The 20,753-nt window shown below is 40.2% G+C and overlaps 1 protein-coding gene across 4 annotated transcripts in view; it reads left to right on the forward strand.

Moving 5' to 3' along the window:
* PIP5K1B (phosphatidylinositol-4-phosphate 5-kinase type 1 beta) overlaps positions 1 to 20,753 on the forward strand; it is a 340,838-nt gene that overhangs the window by 93,308 nt on the left and 226,777 nt on the right. For all 4 annotated transcript variants that reach the window (XM_059072732.2, XM_067039563.1, XM_067039564.1 and 1 more), the window contains exons 2-3: positions 17,143 to 17,227; positions 20,385 to 20,453. In XM_059072732.2, the coding sequence (XP_058928715.1) occupies positions 20,385 to 20,453 (69 nt within the window). In that variant the 5' untranslated portion in view covers positions 17,143 to 17,227. The remainder of the gene's footprint in view (positions 1 to 17,142; positions 17,228 to 20,384; positions 20,454 to 20,753) is intronic.

Consider the following 20,753-nt stretch of genomic DNA (forward strand, 5'->3'; position numbering starts at 1 on the left):
ACAGAGGTTATTGCCCTGAAAGGGCTGAGAGTGTAGTGGAAAGAAAAGAAATTGAAACTGATAATTGCAGTATAATCAGTAAGTGTCACAACAGGGGCAGGACCAGGGCACCATGGGAGCACAGAGAGGCACTGAGCCCTGACTGAGGAAGGGTGGATTCATAGAAGGAAGCGATGCCTTAGGTGCATCTTGAAGAATAAGAAACACCCAGCCGGGGAGGGGGTGGAGGAACAGTGGCATGTCAGGCTCTGGAGAGAGTGCAATGGAAGGAGGCAAGAGAGCACTATGGCTTCTGAGAACTGCAAATCATCCCATATGGCAGCAGCCGTGCCGGGGTGGGCATCAAGGAGAGATGAATTAAAGAGGCCAGGTCATGAGAGGGTCATGTGCTATGCTAAAGACTTTGAGTTCCACCCTGAAGCAGTGGGAGGCTACCACAGGATTTTGAAGAAGGAGAGTGGCATAGACAGATTTGCATTATAGAAAGATTCTTCTAGCAATAGTGTGCCCTAGCGAGGCAGACTACTTAGGAGGCCGAGGCAGCAATCTGTGCAAGAAATAAAGAAGTCTCAATTAAGATAGTAACAGGGGAAATGCCGAGAAAGAATCAAAGAACATTAAGGAGATTGACTTAAAAGAATTTGATTGATGGACTGTGGGATGAGGTTCAAAGAGGAGTCGGGGTGACCCCTTGGTTTCTGGCTTGGACAACTAGATGGGTGATGGCAGCCTTCTCTGAGCGGGGAGGAGAGTGATAAACTGTGTAGAATTTATAGTGCCCCTAAGATGCTATATAAGAGCCCTGAAAGCAACTGAAAATATAGATCTGGAGCTCAAGAAAGAGATGTAGGCTCAAGAGTTATTGGGGACTGTCCCAAGTAGGTGGCAGTTGAACCCCTGGGTAATGGAAGAGCTTATTCAGAGGGAGTGAGAAGAAGAGAATACAGAAGGCCATAAGGAACATGAATTTCAAGAGGCAGCCCAAGAAGAGGGAGCCTGCCAAAGAGACCAAGGTGTGTTCCGAGAGGCAGCGGGAAAGCCGGCTATATCAGGAAGGGAAAACCAGGTATACATGGAATCCTGGTTCAGGCTCACTCTCAAGCCTGCCATCCATGGAAGAAAGGGCAAAGAGCAAGTGACAAATGGCAGAAATGCCCACACCAACTGCGTCTGCCTCCAACAAGTCTCCCTGGACATAAACGTCTGCCAACGTTTCCTTTGTAAAACATCTGGGAATATAAGTTTTCTGTTTGTTTAACTGGGCATATTGCCTCCCCCAAACAAGCAGGCTACTCCAAGGTCAACGCTGCGAAGAAGTCCAGAAAGGTGACGAATGAAACTTCGTGGGTGAAGCACCCAGTAGCCCACTTGTGAAGTTGGGGTGGTTATGGGGGGTGGCTGGATTGCTGCTGCATCCAGAAGTGAAGGGGGAGGGGGAGGAAGTCAAGGCAGGGAGCGTACACTAGTCTTTGGAGGATTTGATCTTGAGCGTAAGGGAAGTGAGACAAGGTTGCAACAAGAAGAGGGCATCAGGGTGAAGAAGAGGTGTCAGGGAGGAAGGGTCTCAGGAAAGCTATCAACATGCTCATATTCCCAAGGTAAAGAGCCAGATGAGAGAAAGCGGTTGAAGAGCCAGGTCAAAGGATAACTGGTGGAGAGAGGGCTCCAGACTGGTGTGTGCAGGAGGGAACACAAAACATTCCTTAGCTGTGCATTAGAGAGGAGGAGAGAGCCCCAGACTAGAGAGGAGGTTGGGAATCTGTGTGTGAGAGTTCACAGGTGGGGAAGGCAGCAAATGAAGGGACCATTCATCCCTCTGTGAAGCAGGAGGCAAGGTGCAGAGATTGTCAGGCAGGGGACTTAAGGAAATAAGTGAAGTCTTAAAATAGGCGGTATTCATACAGTGGTTAGGAGCCCTTCTTTGGAACTGGACAGTCTGTATGCTCACATCCTGGTTCTGCCACTTAACTGTGTGAATTCGGATAAGCTGTTTAACCTCTCTGTGCCTTAGTTTTCTCATCTGTAAAATGAGGGTAATAACAGAAGCCTGCTACTTGGAGTCGTTGAGAGAATTAAATGGGTTGATTAATGTACTTTTAACTGTGCCTGGCACAGAAAAAGTGCTCCGTATGTATTAACTATACTAATTACTATGAGCAGGGCTGAGAGCAAATGCAGTCTGGGGTCACACAAACACCAAAATGTAAGTGTTTGATGGAGGTTCTGCGAGCACAGCCAAGGAAGCACTGTGTCCTTCTAGGATAGAAGGAATCAAGGAAGTCCTCAGAGACGAAAGACACTTGACTGATGCACAGGTCATGGAGAACAAACACTGGGCTTAGGCAAGAGGTTGTGGAAAAGCATATGCTCTCTTTTTTTTTTTTTTTTTTTTTTTTTTATAAAATCTTTATTGGAGTATAATTGCTTTAAAATGGTGTGTTAGTTTCTGCTTAACAAAGTGAATCAGTTATACATATACATATGTTCCCATATCTCTTCCCTCTTGCATTTCCTTCCCTCCCACCCTCCCTATCCCACCCCTCTGGGTGGTCACAAACCACTGAGCTGATCTCCCTGTGCTATGCGGCTGCTTCCCACTAGCTATCCACCCTACGTTTGGTAGTGTATATATGTCCCTGCCACTCTCTCACATCATCACAGCTTACCCTTCCCCCTCCCCATATCCTCAAGTCCATGCTCTAGTAGGTCTGTGTTTTATTCCCGTCCTACCCCTACCCCTAGGCTCTTCATGACTTTTTTTTTTTTAGATTCCATATATATGTGTTAGCATACGGTATTTGTTTTTAATCCTTCTGATTTACTTCACTCTGTATGACAGATTACAGGTCTATCCACCTCATTACAAATAACTCAGTTTCATTTCTTTTTATGGCTGAGTAATATTCCATTGTATATATGTGCCACATCTTCTTTATCCATTCATCTGTTGATGGACACTTAGGTTGCTTCCATGTCCTGGCTATCGTAAATAGAGCTGCAATAAACATTTTGGTACATGACCCTTTTTGAATTATGGTTTTCTCAGGGTATATGCCCAGTAGTGGGATTGCTGGGTCGTATGGTAGTTCTATTTGTAGTTTTTTAAGGCACCTCCATACTGTTCTCCATAGTGGCTGTATCAATTTACATTCCCACCAACAGTGCAAGAGGGTTCCCTTTTCTCCACACCCTCTCCAGCATTTATTGTTTCTAGATTTTTTGATGATGGCCTTTCTGCCTGGTGTGAGATGATACCTCATTGTAGTTTTGATTTGCATTTCTCTCTTGAGACTTGAGAGGGAGCAGGTGAGGCGCGGGGGAGCGGTGTGTGTATGTGTAAAGGCTCCTTCTGCCTCCAGTGAGGCAGGGTTGCACAGGCGGGGCAGAGCCCTGAGCCCCAGACTTTGCGGGGCCTTGAGTGCTGGGAGTCTGCCCTGTAGCCACGTGAAGTTTGGAAGCACAGCAGTGACAGGATCCGCTCTGGCTCACGGTGCCCCTGCTGGTGAGAGTAGCTGAGGAGGAGGAGGAGGAGGATAATAATAATGCTAAGTTTGTAGGGTGTGTACTGTATGCCCGGGGCACCGTGAATGCTTTACATATTGGTCACTCCTCACAGCTGCCCTGTGAGAGAGATACTGTCATTTTCCCCATTTCTCAGATGAGGAGACTATACAGCTGGTGAAGCCAGGCAGTCTGACTCCATCCCGTTTCCGTGACCACTTTGTTGTCACCACCTTGCCCATTAGGGCGTGACTCGGAGGAAAGGGTGGCCGGTGGAGGATGGGGTGAAGACCTCAGTTAAGCTGGTGGTAGCCTATTGATAGTGGATTTTCTGTCTTAGTCAAGGAGAGTTTGGCCATAAGGATTAGAACCTCCTGCAAAGAGCTCAGGGGAATGGTGGATGTGTTATGAAGATAGAGGGCTCTCCCAGAAGCCAGCTGCTAGCTAGGGAGTGTGACTAGATTCCAGGGCTGGGTGTTGGCAGGCAGTAGTAATATCTCTGTCTGTCTGGAAACAACAGAGCCTTGTCTGTGCATCATTCTATAGTCTGATTAAATTGCCAGGTTCTCAGTTTCACTCTCCTGTGACTTTGGCTGGCTTCTGGCTCTCCCTGACCTGAGAAGTCCAAGACCGACCCCACTTGACCACTTAGTCCCAGCGTTGTGGGAAGGTTCTCGATATGGATAACCCAGTGGATCAGGCTGGGCCTAGTGTGGCCCCTCGGTTCATCCTGAGCCTGGGATGGAGGTGGGGAGGATACCACAGGCGGGGAGACAGCTGCTCTTAGAGCTCCCATGGTGATCCACAATTAGCAAGGCTTGAGATATTAGTCACCCTGACTGGCCCCCAAATTCCCACAGGCCCTGGCAGTGCCTGGGTTCTGATCGTGTTTTCATTGTCAGCACCACTCAGGGCTCTGTCCTTTCAGTCTCGAGCTCAACCTGGTTTTCTAGGTTCTCACCACCGTGACCACTGCAGCAACTGCTGCATTCACTCTTTCGATCCAGTCTTCTCTTCCCATTTCGTCCTGTCTCCTTTTAAGCAATATTATTATTTTTAATATTATTGACCTCTCCTACTCAAAAGCCTTCAGCAGGTGTTCTCTAGTTTTTCATATCTGTGGTTGGCTCCCAAGGCCATCTAGCCCGGGACTAATCACTGTCTCCAACTTCATCCCCCACTGTTAGGTCAGGACGATCTTCCTCTCTCACCAGGAGTAGTTTTCCCAGATGCACCCACCGCTGTCATGTGACAGCTGCTCCATGCATTAGGGCTGCCTACTCCAGACCCTGTCACCTCCTCTTCTCTGAACAACTCCTTCCTTTAGTCTTGATTCTCCAGTTAAATTGTTGGTTTGTTGAAAACAGCTCTGTGTCAGGATGACTCAAACCTGAACACAGAACTTGGGATATTTAATATTCAGGGACTAATAACTGATCTATGATCTCATGGCCTTGGGTTTTTTGGGGGGGTTTTTTTTGGTTTTTAATTTTTAATTGCATTTTTTAGAACATTCCATGTAAGCCCTCTGACTGTGATAATTGAATACCTGTTAGAAGCAAAGCCAAGTAAAAAAGGTATTAGCTCCTAATCCTGTTAAAGACTTGCCCATTATTTCTGTGCTTTTGTTTTGGCTTCTCTTTTAAGCGCCTTGACAACAGGGACCATCTTAATCATTGTCATTTCCCCCCAAAGTACCTACCATAGATGTGCTGGAATCAATGTTTGGGTAAATGAACACTCTTCTGGGTCAAAGTGTGTCATAAGTGGTCATCTCACCTATCTAGACTTTTATATTCGTGCCTCGTTTGAAACTTCTTTTATTACTTGTTGACTATTAAGGTTATTAGCCTAGAACTCTAGAAAAATTTTCTCCTGCTAAGTCTTCTACTCTTCGGAGCGTTTGCCATTCCCTTGAGCAGTGCGTTTCTTTTAGGGTCCTATCTACCCCCATCTCTGCCCTTTCAGATTTCCCCTCAGACACACAGCCCACAAACACTGGCAAAAAGAAAGTGCTTTGGGGTCAACTACTATCTGTCCCTTGTTTGGGGGGCATATAGGAGATCTGTGTTGCTCTGGCTGTCTTTAAAGAAGATGAAATAAGCCCAGAAATACCCTGAACACTGCTGCAGGAGCAAAACCAAATCGATTTTGGTTATTTTGTTCGGACTACTTCTTTTGACCAGTCATGACTGCATTCATTCCCATATGGTTTGCACAATTATTATTATTAGAATAATTGAATAATTTCTGAGGCATATACTCTTGGGGGGAAAAAAGAGGAAAATAGCTTAGAAATAAAATGTGGACAGGAAGCATAATCTGGTAAATAAAAAATGAGAAAGTTTACAGTGTAGTAAGAATATAATGTTTTGAAGTCTACCCAATATCAGATGTCTAGTAAAACCGGGGAAAGAAAAAATGTAAGCATTATATAGAGGTAGAAAGTCCAGCTATGTGCAGTTCTTAGTGACTGTCCCAGATGTCTCTGGGAAGAGACAAAAAAGTGACAATGTTTGTGAAGTCTTCATAGAGGCTTTTCCTTGTGCCAAATGGAAATGTGCACAGGTGTCATGACCATGTATGAATTTGCTCTCCTGACTTTCAGCTCTTTCCCCAACCCTCTTACCCTACCCCCAAACACACACAAACACACAGTAGGTCTTTGTGTATGTAACATGAAAACCAGGACAGGAGAAGATTGTACAATAATGGTGTTTTCCTGAAAGGCTGTGAGTTGTGCTTCTCTGGAACCAACACACCCATCACAGTTGTTTCCATGGGCTGCTTTCTTCTGTCTGTTTGCAGTGAAAGCTTGCTTTGAAAAGACGTATGAATTCCTTTAGCACAACCTTTGTTGGGAAAATGAATTACGAGCGGTTCATTTTATGCTGAGCCTTTTGTCATCCCCATTTATAGCTATTCTGTTTATTCACTTGGTGAGAGCCATTCTGAGAGTTGATGAGTGTGTTTCGTGAGACACTATAAGAGCCCTGCAATTTGTTTTGATTGGTCTCCATTTGGATTCATAGTGAGCAGGTGCCATCGTTTGGAATTGGTTTTGGCAGCAGCTTGGTTATATAAATATTAGATACATGAAATGAAACCTCATTTAAATTATTTTCATCAGTAGGAATAGGGGAGCATTACACTGAATATAAGAGCACCACGGTTCTATTTTTACAGCTTCTGAGCTTACAAATGTGTAACATACCATATGTCTGAACATATGTGTGTATAAGTGGCCTCCTTTGTGCAGATACTCAACATGCAGATCTTCTGCATTTCTTTGAGAGTTTATGCAAATATTCTAAAGAAAGAAATAGGAGCCTATGATTTCTTAATATAACAGAAATTTTTTCCCATTTGAAAAATATAGGTATTTCTACTTTGGAAAATCTGTCAAGGATTGTTTTCAGTTTGGTGTATTTTTGTTGCTTATATTTAAGCCTTGGAAAATAACCTATCACATTTTTAAGCCTTTGGTTTTTCCTGTCTGTTCTGGACATTATTGTTGTTGTTTGTTGCCAAAACCACATTAAAAGAGTATCAAACCCCTTCCAAGTGCACGGGAAGGACTACAATACTTCTTAGCTCCCCAGTAAAACTATTTACAAGGCTGATATTTTCCTAAGAATGATTTTCTAGGTTTTCATGAAAACCATATACATTTTTTTTTTACAAATTTATTTTTATTTAGGCAAGGGACTGAACAGGGATTTGTGATCATAGGTGGAATGAGCAACCTGGATGTCTGTCTGTAACCCTTTAAGTAACATCCTAAGCCTGCTTCTGGATATATTCTTAAAATGCAAGATTCAAGATCTCAGAGAACATGCCGGAAAATGTGTTAAATATGCTTCATCCTGCTGGGGCTTTCCTTAAGCTGGCATGGCGCCTGGCATCTTCCTCACCCTCTACCTCTCAACCTTGTGTCCCCCGGAAACTGCGCAGTTTCAGTGTTCCTCATAAATGAAGCTTTCCATGGTCCCTACAGGCTAACTTGGGCAACTCTTTCTCCAAGAACCTAGTAAAGCACGTGGCATGTTGTATTGTACCTGTCCCCATATCTGTCTTCCTGCTGATGTGACTTCTTTGAGGACGAGAATCTGTTTCTGTCTTTATGGCTCCAGGGCCAAGCTCATAGCCTGACATGTACTGTTCAGTGATGTTGATGAATGCATGAAAAAGTGAATTAGTTTGCTGGCAGATAAAATGAACTCAGAAGAGCATAATTTAAACAGAAATGATTAACATTAACAGGCAGACATGACCAAGGCCCAAATTGTGTTTTAATTGCTTTCTCTTTTGAGAAATGATCTAGGAAGTGTTACCATAGATAGCCTGAATGGCGTGAAAACATTTGAATATGGCTAACTTGTGGAAGATCAGTTGCCATAGGGCAGGTTGTACTCATGATGATCAAATGATTAGTGAGTCTCCTCCTCATTCCAAAGAGGATCTGAGGGGAGGCTCTACCCAAGAAACTTGGCGATGGCACCAAACGAGAAGCGCCATGTAACAGAGTCAGCAGGATTCGTGGTAGAAAACAAGTGGATAGGACCCAAGGTCATAGAGAATCAGTAGCAGAGATGGACCGAAAATCAAAGCCTTCAGAGGCCCCTTGCACTCTTCTTCCCTTTAGGCCTTGTTGTGTTGCTTCATCGATGTTTAATGAAGAGGTTGTTTTTATGGGAAAATCAGTAAGGACTCATGGCTAGTGCCTCTTGCCTCTTGTACCTATAGGTTGGCCTACTTAGTTGGGTAATTTGGTAATGAGTCATTTCCCCCCTCATTTGGCCTTGCATGAGGAGCAAACTCATCTGTGGCAATTTAAAAGTACTGACTTCGGGGCTTCCCTGGTGGCGCAGTGGTTGAGAGTCCGCCTGCCGATGCAGGAGACGCGGGTTCGTGCCCTGGTCCGGGAAGATCCCACATGCCGCGGAGGGCTGGGCCCGTGAGCCATGGCCGCTGAGCCTGCGCGTCCGGAGCCTGTGCTCCGCAATGGGAGAGGCCACAACAGTGAGAGGCCCGCATACCGCAAAAAAAAAAAAAAAAAAAAATAAATAAATAAATAAATAAATAAAAGTACTGACTTCGATGGCCCTAGCTGGGAAATTAGAGGTTGAAAGGGTTGCATCTGACTAACTCGAATATGGCCCCCAGGTATAATATATCTAAAACCTTCGGTAACTGTAGAGTTTTTGTTTTTAACACCTTTATTGGAATATAATTGCTTTTACAGTGTTGTGTTAGTTTCTGCTTTATAACAAAGTGAAGCAGCTACACATATACATACATCCCCATATCTCCTCCCTCTTGTGTTTCCCTCCCACCCCTGTAGGTGGTCACAAAGCACCAAGCTGATCTCCCTGTGCTATGCGGCTGCTTCCCATTAACTATCTCTTTTACATTTGGTAGTGTATATATGTCCATGCCACTCTCTCACTTCATCCCAGTTTACCCTTCCCCCTCCCCGTGTCCTCAAGTCCATTCTTTAACTGTAGAGTTTTTAAAAGCTCCCCTACCACCTTGTAAACTCAGAAATGCCCTCCAGGTTGAGACTCACTGATGTCGAACAAGTTTTACAGGAAATAATTATGTAAATTAATATTGTCAGCTAACCTCCTGATTGCATTTACAAATTGAAAAATGCAATGCAATATTTAGTAGACAGTCTTCCATCATTTTGTCAAATAAGCAGGAGGGGAGAGTGTGGTATGGTGGAATGAGCAGTAGATTTGAAGTCAGACAGCTCTGGATTAAGTCTCAGCCCCACCACCTCTTGACTTGACCCCAGGCAAATTGTCCCAAGTCACAGCCTCACTCCTATGCTTCATGAAGAGGCTGCAGTAGACCCTGGCTACTTTGTAGTGATCTATTTAAGCTCTTTGCATATCATTAGCTCATATCTGCTTTCCCACATTCATATTTTTATCTCATTTTTGTATCTCATTCTGTAGCCCATCACTGGCCTGTTTGTCCTCAAAGCCATTCCTCACTCTTCTCCTGTTCTGTGTCAATGCCTGCCTGTAGGGCAGGCATTCCTAAAGGATACATTTCTCGGGCTCCCTGTGTCACATGGTTTTCAGTAGGCTGGCCCATGGGAGCCATAGACGGGGATTGCTGGGTAGAGGGGCTGAGGGAGAATCTAGAGTGTATCCCCCTCTCTCTGTCCTGGGTAGTATCCACAACAGTGACTGTCTTCACCATGCCTCCAAATATACCCCCTCCTTCTGTAGTTCCAGCCTCTTCCAGTTCACCCTCGCCATGATGTTCTGCAGATCCCTTCAACTTTTGAGATCTGGTAACACCCCTTCCCTTGGTGTGCCTCTAGCCCTTGGGGTGCCGATGTTAGTCTCTGCGTTTCATCACCATCTTTTGCTTAGCTTTTTAACTCACCTGTCACTTTTATAACTAATTCCATGTCTTAAATTCTCTTTCTTTAACATACCCAGAATAGGTTCTGTGTTCCCTCCTGGACCCTAACATCTCTCTTGAAATGATAAAACATATTTATTGTGCCTACTGCTTAGAGTAGCTTAGATGAACCCAAGCCCTTGATGCATACTGAAAAAACTGATTCCCCAGACCCACCATGCAGAGGCAGTGATTTAGTTGTTTTGGTGCATGGCCTGAGAACCTGAATTTTCCAGAAGCTCCCCAGTGGTTCTGATGCTCAGCATTGGTAAAGAGAACAGCAAACCAGGCTGAGATGGAGGGGTTTGGGAGTTGCTATATTTATTCACCACTAAGGGCTTCACTTCTACAAACCAGCCTCACAGCGAGAGCCTCAGCAAAATTAAAAATGACTGCATCCCATGGATGTTATAGGACAGTCAATTACAAGTGTCAGAATCACACAAGCTAAATTGAAGAATGCCAAAGGATTCGTTGCAGGATTAAATGAAATCTTCTTTGTGACAGCCTCTCACACATAGTTGTTACTCAATAAATGATAGTCTTTCCTTCCCTCAAATTGAATGAAAGCATAGAAATGTAGCAGGCTCTGAAATAGTATAAATTATTTATTCCTTATGCTAACAGAATCCAGATACCAAATACCAGAAAGGATAGATAAGCCATCATCAACAAGTCAAAAAAAATTTCATGGCTTGGCATGTATTATTGTTAGCTGAGCTGGTGTTTCAACAATCTAATCATATGACACTTTATAAATTGGCTCTGTTTAATGTCAGAAATAATTTAAGGAAATAAGTTCTAACTGGGAGTCTCGTGTCAGATTACATATTAACACATCTCCTAAGGAGACCTGAGTCTTATGATTATGCCCTTACTTGGCCATTAGAATTTCTGCATTCCAGGCTCTTGCCAGAGACTATAATTTTGAGTGCTCCCCTGTCCAGTTCTTATCAAAAGGTTGGTCACAAGAAATAATTTTCAGAGAGTGCTGCCTGAAGGATATGAAGTCCGTTCATTCCTCAGCTAGATAGCCTACATATTATTCATGGTGTAAGTCATCAGATCTCCGTGTAACAGCTTCTTGTCAGTTTCCCTTTGCTGGGCAGGATTGATCAAAAAAGACACATCTGTCCTTATGGAATTTTTGAACTATGTGTTAAAAGAGAAAACTCCCATAGGTTTCTAGACAGAGAAAACCAATAAATTACCAAGACAGAAGCATCAGACTGGCATGAACTACTCATCTGTTAGCCAGGAAGCAAGAAGACAGCAGTGACATATCAATAGGGAGATGAAAGAAAGGGCTAGGAGCCAAGAATCCAAGAGATCTAGTTATACGTGGGGACAAAGGAAAGGCACTTCTGGACATGGAATGACACAGAGCAGACCATCCATGTGCCACTTCTGAGGAACTACTTGAGAAGTTGTTCCAACTGAATGAAAATTGAATCAGAACAAAGGTGTTTGGATAGGAGGAGATGAAGAGCCAAAGAAACAATCATGAGCAATGAACCTTGTAAAACTTATGGTCAAGTCTAAATAAATGTTAATAATATGACTGTGAACTATAAATTGTTCATTAAGAAGAGCTGGGTCAACTAAGAGGAGCTATTTAGTGGTTCAAAATGGAGCAGTCATTGAGAGAGTAAAAATATTCCATATATCTCCTCTTGGGGAGGAGGAAGAGAAGAGATGTCATGGGTTGGGCTCTCTAGAAGCAGGCACTGGGATAGAGTTTTGGGTGCAAGATGTTTTTAGGGGTCAAAAAAACATATATTGAAGTCCTAACCCCCAGTACCTCTGAAACATGACTTCATTTGGAAATAGAGTTTTTGCAGATGTAATGAAGTTAAGATGAGGTCATCGGGTGGGTCCTAATCCAATAGGACCGGTGTCCGTATAAGAAGAGGAAAATGCCATGTGAAGGCAGACAGCAGAGGCAGAGACTGGAGTGATGCAGCTGCATGCAAAGGAACGCTCAGAATCAACGGCCACCACCATGCAGCTACGGAGAGGAAAGGAAGGATGCAGTCCAGAGCCTGGGGGGAGCAGGGCCCTGCTGACACCTTGAGTTTGGACTTTCAGCCTCCATAACTGTGAGAGGATGAATTTCCATCGTTTTAAGCCACACAGTTCGGAGACTGATACAACCTGTGAAAGGAGGAGGGGGGAAACACGGTCAGGCAAGCAGAGGAAGAAGTCAGACTTCCATGTAGGACCCACAAAGCCGGGGCCAACTCAGTGGGGAGCTGCCCCATCATTCAGTCACAGGCTGTGTGCAGCCCCAGCGAGGCCAGAGCCTGCGTGAGGAGGCTCCCTGCAGAGGCAGACCCTGAAAGGGCTGGCAGCCACAGGCGTCTGCTGACCTCACTCTTAGTGGTGAGCAACCTGCCCTCCTCGAGGGGAGATCTGGGTGGCACAGGTCTGTGTCTAGCACAGTAGACCAAAGTAAAAATGCCTGGGTAGTGGGATGGCATAAAGTCATTTTATTATTATAATTTTTTTTTTACTAGAAATATATAGACTCTTAATGGTTTAAAAATAGAAAGATAATTATGAGCAAAATATATGTGGAATAAAACATTTCAATTAATGGGAAAAAATAGAATTGTAAATTTTATTAACCCAGCAAGAAAGGAATGGATAAAAATAAATGCAGTTACCATAAATGTAATGAATAGTAAACAAATATGATGGAAGTAAACCAAAAAAAATCTAATCACAATAGATGTGAATTTTGTTAAGTTCCCTTTCAAATGACAAAGACTCTTAGATTGGTTAAAAAAAAAAATCCAATTTTAAGCTATTTGTCAGGAACACAGCTGAAACCAAATGACAATAACTAAAGAAGCTGAAGATTTTAAAATGGACAAGAAGGTGCCAAGCATGTGCAAATAAAAGGAAGGAAGTGAGGATATTAGCATCAACTAAGATGGAATCCAAGACCAAAATTATTAAATAAGAAAAAAAGATACTTTTGCAGATAAAGAGTACAATTCACAAGGACACTATTATACATCATATATCCTTTGTACACGGCCAGCATAGTTATGGAAATTCTAAGGCAAAAAATAAAAAGTAGCAATACAGGAAAATATGATTAGCCTATAACCATATCAGAGAATTTTACTGTATTTTTTCATAATTTGACAAAGTAGACAATGTTATAAGGTGGTAATAATATAGTGTTTTTCTACCCTATAAACAGGGCACAGGCACTTTTTCTCTTGTGTCTACGGAACATTTACAAAAAATTATTTCTATGGCCATAGGAAAAAACTTGAATTTGAGTGGGAGGGGAAATTTTACTTATCCCATATTTTGATCCCAGTGCAATAAGCAAGAATATTACAATGAATGAAAAGATTAATAATTAAAATATAAATGCTTAACATTAAGAAACTCTCTTATAGGTGATTCCTGGATCAAATTGAAAATCAAGTCCAAAATTACAAATTATTTGGAAATTAACTAAACAGAATACTTCATATCAAAATTTATGAGGAAATCATTAACATATTCAGGAATACTTTGTAGCCTAAGTAATTTTAATACTATCTTTTTGAAAGAGTGAAAATAAACTAAGTAGTGCATCTAAGAAACCCTTTCAAGCCCAAAGAAAGAAAATATTAAAAGCTAGAATTAATAGAAATGGCCACAAAAACAAATAATAGAAAAGGGAAGTCTGACTAACAAAAATACATATTTATAACATATATGCAACATATAATACATATACATTTTATGTCTATACACACACACACACACACACACACACACACACACACACCATCAGGAATAAGGAAAAAGACATTACCTGGGTCCCAAAAGAATCGAAAGAATTCAGTAACAAAATATTATGTGTTAACTTTATGACAATAAATTTTAAAATCTACAGGGAATCGATGGCTTTCTAACGGAATATAAATTATGAAAATTTGATTCAAAGAAAGGTTATAAATTCCAAGAAATGAATAACCAAAAAACTAAGTGCATATAAAGAGCCATCCAATTTTATGAAAAGTATTAATTTTTTAATACCAAAACCTGATAAAGATGGGAGAAAAATCATTCAATTTCAATTATGAAAATATCCTTTAAAAAATGGTAGCAAATCAAATCCATAGGGTTTTTCTAGAAATATATAATTTTTCATTGTGAAATTTCTCAATGTTATATTTGGCACAGTAGAATAAAGGAGAACAATTATATGATTATATCAACTGATGCTGAAAATGCATTTGATATAGTTCAGTAGACATTCCTAATAAAAAGTAAAGTAGAATATAGCAGAAAGAAGCTACTATGCTACCAAACAAACAAGAACATTATAGAGGATGGTGACTACTGCAGGATTATATTATAAATATCAAGCACTACTACTATTACTCAACTGCTACTATTCAACATTTATTTGGAAGTTCAGTGAATGTAATAGGAAAAGAAATAGAAGTAAGATGTATAAATATTACAGGTAATGTGATTGAGACTCTGCCTAAAATCTTTTAAAATTCTGTAAGAGGATTTGATTAAATGACTGGGTGAAAGATAATAGATGAAACCCAATCATTTTCTTTCTGTGAGTTAATAACCAGTTAGAAATGCAAATAGAAAAATCCCTATTTAAAAGCATGACAAACTGAAGTATCTGGGAATGAATTTAGTACGACATAAGACAAAAACAAAAAATATGATTGTAGTAAAAGATATAAAATAACATTTGAAGAAATAGAGAACTACACCATGATTTGAATAAGAAAACTTAAAATTCCAAAGATATTAATGCTTCCCAAAGTAGTATATAAATTTAATATAATTCTAGTCAGAATTCCAACTTGGCAGGGGGCTGGTGGGGTGGGCGTGTTTTCAGGTTAAGCAATGTGATTTTCAAGCCCATATAAAAATATAAGCTTGGAAGAAAAATAGTCTGGGGAACTTATAGCAGCAACATGTTACTGCATTTAAGACAACATATTAGCTTAGAAATCAACAAGTAAGTCTTTGGAACAGAGAGCCTAGAAATATATTGAGGTATATAGGAAAACGTAATATTTGCTAAAGGAGGCATGAAGGCATGTCCTTCCAGTAAGAATAAGATAGATTATAAAGTAAATAATGTTGGGGCAGTTAGCTACCCATCTGGGAGACAATGAGGTTAGATTCCATTTGAAGCAAAGATCTAATGTTAAAAATGAACTATAAAGGTATTTGAAGAAAATACAGGAGAATACATGTAGTGTAACATCAGCCTTGGGAGAACGCTCCCAAGTAAGACAGTAAATCCACAGTCCATCTAGGAAAAATTAGTAGATTTGACTATGTAAATATTTTAAATGTCTACCTGACAAGACACCATAGACAGAGCCAAAAGATGAACAATAGCTTGCAACTCATATGACAGAGTTAATGTTTAATATACCAGGAGATCTTACAGATTGATTATAAAAGAAAAAAAGATAAACAGCACAGTATAAAATTAAGCAAAAGGACATGAACTGAAATGTAAATCACCAGTAAACCTGTGAAGAGGATAGGCCCCGTTAGTGGTAAGAGACCGTGAATTAAAATGACTGAGGTGTCATTCTCTGCCCATTAGATTGGCAAACATTTTAAAGATGGCGAACATCCAGTACTGATTAGTATTCATTAAACAGGTACTCATTATGCACTGTGGGACTCATTGCTTCACCCTTTTTACAGAAAAGAATGTAACAAAGGTCCTTCAAATGCTTAATGCACTTATCAACTTTGGATCAATTTCCAGGATTCTTTCCCACAGAAATAAACGTACTAGAACATTAGAGATGTTTATGTAAGTCTGTTTATTCCTTCTCTGGCTACAGTAGCCAAACCTGGAAACAGTCTGCATGTTCGTTCGGGAGAAAGTTATTGCTTAAATGGTGGTGTATCCATTTTGTGGAATATGGTACAATTATTTTTTTAAAGATTACACCATAGGATTCCATTTGTAACATTTTTTTTTTTTTTTTTTTTTTTTGGTTGAGCAGGTCTTAGTTGCAGCAGGCCGGGCTCCTCTTAGTTGTGGCTCGTGGGCTTCTTAGTTGCAGCGCACTGACTCCTTAGCTGTGGCATGGGAACTCTTAGCTGCGGGATGCAAGCGGGATCTAGTTCCCTGATCAGGGATTGAACCCAGGCCCTCTGCATTGGGAGCGCGGAGTCTTAACCACCGCGCCACCAGGGAAGTCCTGATACAGTTTTGTTTTTGTTTTTGTTTTTTGCGGTACACGGGCCTCTCACTGCTGTGGCCTCTCCCATTGCGGAGCACAGACTCCAGACGCGCAGGCTCAGAGGCCATGGCTCATGGGCCTAGCTGCTCTGCGGCATGTGGGATCCTCCTGGAACGGGGCACGAACCCGTGTCCCCTGCATGGGCAGGTGGACTCTCAACCACTGCACCACCAGGGGAAGCCCCCTGATACAGTTATTTTTAAGTGAGAGAGATATATAATATAGATTTGAAAAATATCTTTAAAATGCTGATAGAAGTGGCTGAAATAAGTGTGTGCATGTGGGTGTGTAAACATAGGGAAGATTTTGGAAGGAGAGTCAATAAACTGTTACCATTGGTTATCTCATTGGGGAGATACTGATGGGACCTTATTCATTTTTACTTTAAACTGTATTTTTAAAATTGGTTACCATAAGCAAGTATCTCCTTTGTATAAAAACATAATTATAGGGCAGAAAGGTTTGTTGAACTGTCTTTGAAGTTGTGTTATTGAAACAACCTTCATGAAAATCACAGTTAATTTATCACAGGGATAATATTGCAAAGTTATCCACACATCACGTGGGGTCTCTTTTGTGAAGACCCACAGGAGAAATTTCCACTGCAGCCTCAAACCCCATTGTGGTTCGTTTGAGCAACTGACTTGTTTTTATCTTATGAACATTGGGCATTTATGTAACTGATTATTTCTTCCTCTGCTGTGACCACTAGGAATCTCAGAGTCAAACTGGAGACTGACCAGGGTATTCAACAACTATACAGGATTACATGGCTCACATTCTGTGCACAGCCCATACTGCTGGCACCATCTTGTTCCTCACCTTTATCTTCCCTTTATTTATACACACATTTCTTTATTTTAGTTTTAACTGATTGCATTGTGTGTATCCCTATAGCCACCTCTGATCTCTTCTGGGAGGTGAGGTAGAGATATGAATAAATAATGAATAGTGATTTCTATTTTAACAGGAACCTGGGAAGGAAAACAGTCTCAACAATGAATAGGCCACCCATCACGACCAATTACAGATGACTTGCCGTTTCATTTACAAAGGTAAGGAAGTACAGTCTATATTTTTAATGAATTCCAACAGACTCATTATAAGCCCTTACTCTTTTATATTTACGAATACTCTAAATCATGTATCTAGTTCATGTATCCAGTTCAATTTGACATTATCAAATTGAAAACAAACAACAAGCAAATAGAAACAGGAAATTTTGTGGATGTTGGCATGCCAAAAGGGGCAGAACCCAGGAGATGTGGTCTCTGCTATTAATTACTGTGTGTGTGGTTAAATATTCGACCAGCACTAGTGTTTTCCTTATTTTGAAATGTAGCAGTGCTCACTGCAGAATACTTGGAGAATATAGCAAAATATTAACATGATAACCCAAAGCATTCACAATCCCATCATCTGTAGATAATTACCAGTACTTCTGTGAATTTCTTTCCTCCTTCCTTTATGCATAGGTAGAAATATATATATGATTATAATGTTTTTTAAAGCAATGTTTTTAATGCATACTTACCTTGGCTTCCATAGTTATAAATGATGTCCCTTAATGAGTGCAGAGCATAGCAAGTCTAGAAAGAGACAGTAATTGTCACTGTGACCATTTTAATAGCTATTTGCAGTTGACCAGAGCATCCCCAAGCATCTCTTTTGCCTCTCCTACGTGGACGTCCTGGTGAATAAGTCCGCGTGACCTTTGTTAAACATCATCCTGCAGAAACAAACAAACAAAAACCTTTGAATCCAGGTGATATCTTATGGTCTGCTTTTAACATTATTATCTGTTTTGTGCTGCTTAAAGGGAATTGTTTTTTTTTTAATATATTAAGTTTACCCACTTCTTTTCTACTGTCTAGTCAGGAATGATTTACAAAGTAATAAAAAAAGACTCATCATCTGTCCTTCATTCATGCCAATTTGTCAACCCCCCATTAAGACTGTATTTTCAAGCCCTTTCAGCATTGCTCTTGAAGTTTTTCGGTTTTAAAAGCTGCAAAGGCTTAGAAGTGAAATTACTGAAGTGGCATTCTTTAGGGAAGTCTTCATTCTGTGGGCTCTATCAAACAGTTGAAGATTAGGGAAAATCCTACTCTTACTTAGTAGTAGTAGTACATACTAAATTGCACAAACATACTCTAATACAGAAATAGGGATCAAATATCAGATAACTCCTTATATATTCTTATAGTGATTATGTAATTTGAGCTTTCCAGGGGAATGATACAGGGTTGGGTTTGGTTTTTACCCTGAGCCTGATATTGTAAAACCTTTCAAATATTCCAATTCCACTAATATATTTTTCAAAACTCATATTATGAAGTAACTAGAAAAATCAATTATTCTTTAAATAAATTAAGCAGATACAGTGTGGGAAGCAGCAGTGTATGAAACATCTGTCCTTGAAAACTTCATATTCAAATACGGACAGGTTGAATAGAGACAAATGGAACTGAAAGTTTATTTAAGAGAATGCTTGGATTGGTGGGCAGTCATAGGTCTGGTGAGGTTGGCTTGCCATGGTCCATTCTTTCATTTTCTTGGGTGGTTTTTAGTCACATCCAGCTCATGGCAGTCATTTAGTTCCACTACAGAGAAATGGCTGGCAGATCCTTAGGTTTAGTGCATACTATGTTTATTAAAAGCCCAAGATTTAAAATGTGCTTCAAAGGCTTATGAGAAAGTCAGAAGTTTTCTCCTCCATGGTGTATAGAATGCTCTTCATTGCAATTTAAGATAAGACCCTTAAATATCATGGCACCCTGAGTTATGTAGTTATCCTTGTTTACCACATAGGTAACTGGTTTTAAGAAATCAGATGAATTAGAAAATGTAAAAACCTTATTATTAAAAGATGAGAGGAGCACATGTTTAAACATCTGATACCTCCCAGTGAAAAATAAAATTTTATCTAAAAGCATTGGAAGAAATCACAAAAATAGTCAATAGTTTTAAGTATGAAAAATGTAAAACTTCTCCATGTCATAATGATAAAACAAATTAAAAGACAGCAGCATGGATGATACTAATAAGGTGCTTGTGAACAGATTAATAACCTTAATACATAAAAATCAATAAGGAAACCACTAATATTACTAGCCGTAACAGGTAAAAAATCAATACCTAAGACCCCAATAGATCAGTGGTCAAAATAATAGAAAAGTTGAAAGAAGAAATACAAAGAGCCAAAAAAAGATATGCAAACAATGTTAACCTTTGCTAATAATTTTCAAGGATGCAAATTAAAATCAGGAGGTGCTTCCTTTCACCTGTCAAATTAGCAAAGATAGTTAAAATGATAATAGTCATTGCTAAGTGTGTAATGAAACCAGCTCCCACTCATTGCTGATAGTGTGAATGGGTGTATTCTTCTTGGAAAGAAATTTAGCAATATGTGGTAAGAGCTTTCGATGTTTTAGTGACCTAGTAATTCTAAGAAACTAGTCCAAGAAAACATTGAAGGTGGACAAAGATAGAAGCACACAGTCATTACTGTTGCATTATTTGTAGAAACAAAACTCCTGATCCACCTCAACTGTCCTTCAATGTTGGCATTGTTAACTAAAGTATTAATGTACAATTGTGTTCACCCAGTGGTGTCTCTTGCAACTAGAAAAAATTATTCTTACATTGAGATTTTTATAATCAAATGCAAAATGCTGATTACATAAGTGTTCAGCGAAAAATGCTGTGTTACGGTAGTATCATAATATTTTTAATTTGAAAGTGCATGGAACAAAAGGTGGAAACAAACATACCAAAATGTGAATAGTGGAGTTGCCCAAGGGCAGTAGAACTGGGTGATGTTTTTGTTCTGATTCATGTTTTTGGTACTTTCCAGATATTTTTACAGGAAGCATATATAACCAGAACAATGGGGGAAAGAAATTAATTTTTTAAGGCTTTGTAGAAAGAAACTTATACACATATGATCTGGGCTTGGACTTCCATGGCCTCTTTCTTAGAGCATACAGAGTAAAATATGCTGCGAAAATGATTTATATGTAAGGCTTTATTTTGGAAAGACTGGGGAACACAGAATTTTTTTTTTGAGTATTCTGAGAAATCTCTTCCTTTCTTGGAGACAACAGCATAACAACAAAAATGTAATTAACCAAAACAGGTAACAATATTATTAGCATATTGTATTTCAGAGTAGAATATCTAAATTCAAATAGGTACATTTTTCTCTTGTAGATGTCGTCTGCTGCTGAGAATGGAGATGCAGCACCTGGGAAACAAAACGAAGAAAAAACCTATAAAAAGGTGAGTGAGTGTGTTATCTTCTTTTTTCAGCTCAAAAAGAAGAACACTTTTATTGCTTAGAATGCTAATATTGCCATAAGCCTTTTCTTCCTCCAAAGCATTTGTATGTAAGTTACCGCCTTAGTTTCCTATTTCTTTAACAAATTACCACAAAGTTAGTGGCTTAAACTACATAAATGTATTTTCTTACAGTTCTGTAGGTCACAAGTCTGGCATGGGTCTCACTAGGTCAAGATCCAGGTGTCTACAGGGCTGCATTCTTTTCTGGAGGCTCCAGGGAAGAGTTCATTTCCTTGTCTT

The sequence above is a fragment of the Kogia breviceps genome, chromosome 8 (assembly GCF_026419965.1).
Source record: "Kogia breviceps isolate mKogBre1 chromosome 8, mKogBre1 haplotype 1, whole genome shotgun sequence".
In the NCBI taxonomy this organism is placed as follows: Eukaryota; Metazoa; Chordata; class Mammalia; order Artiodactyla; family Physeteridae; genus Kogia; species Kogia breviceps.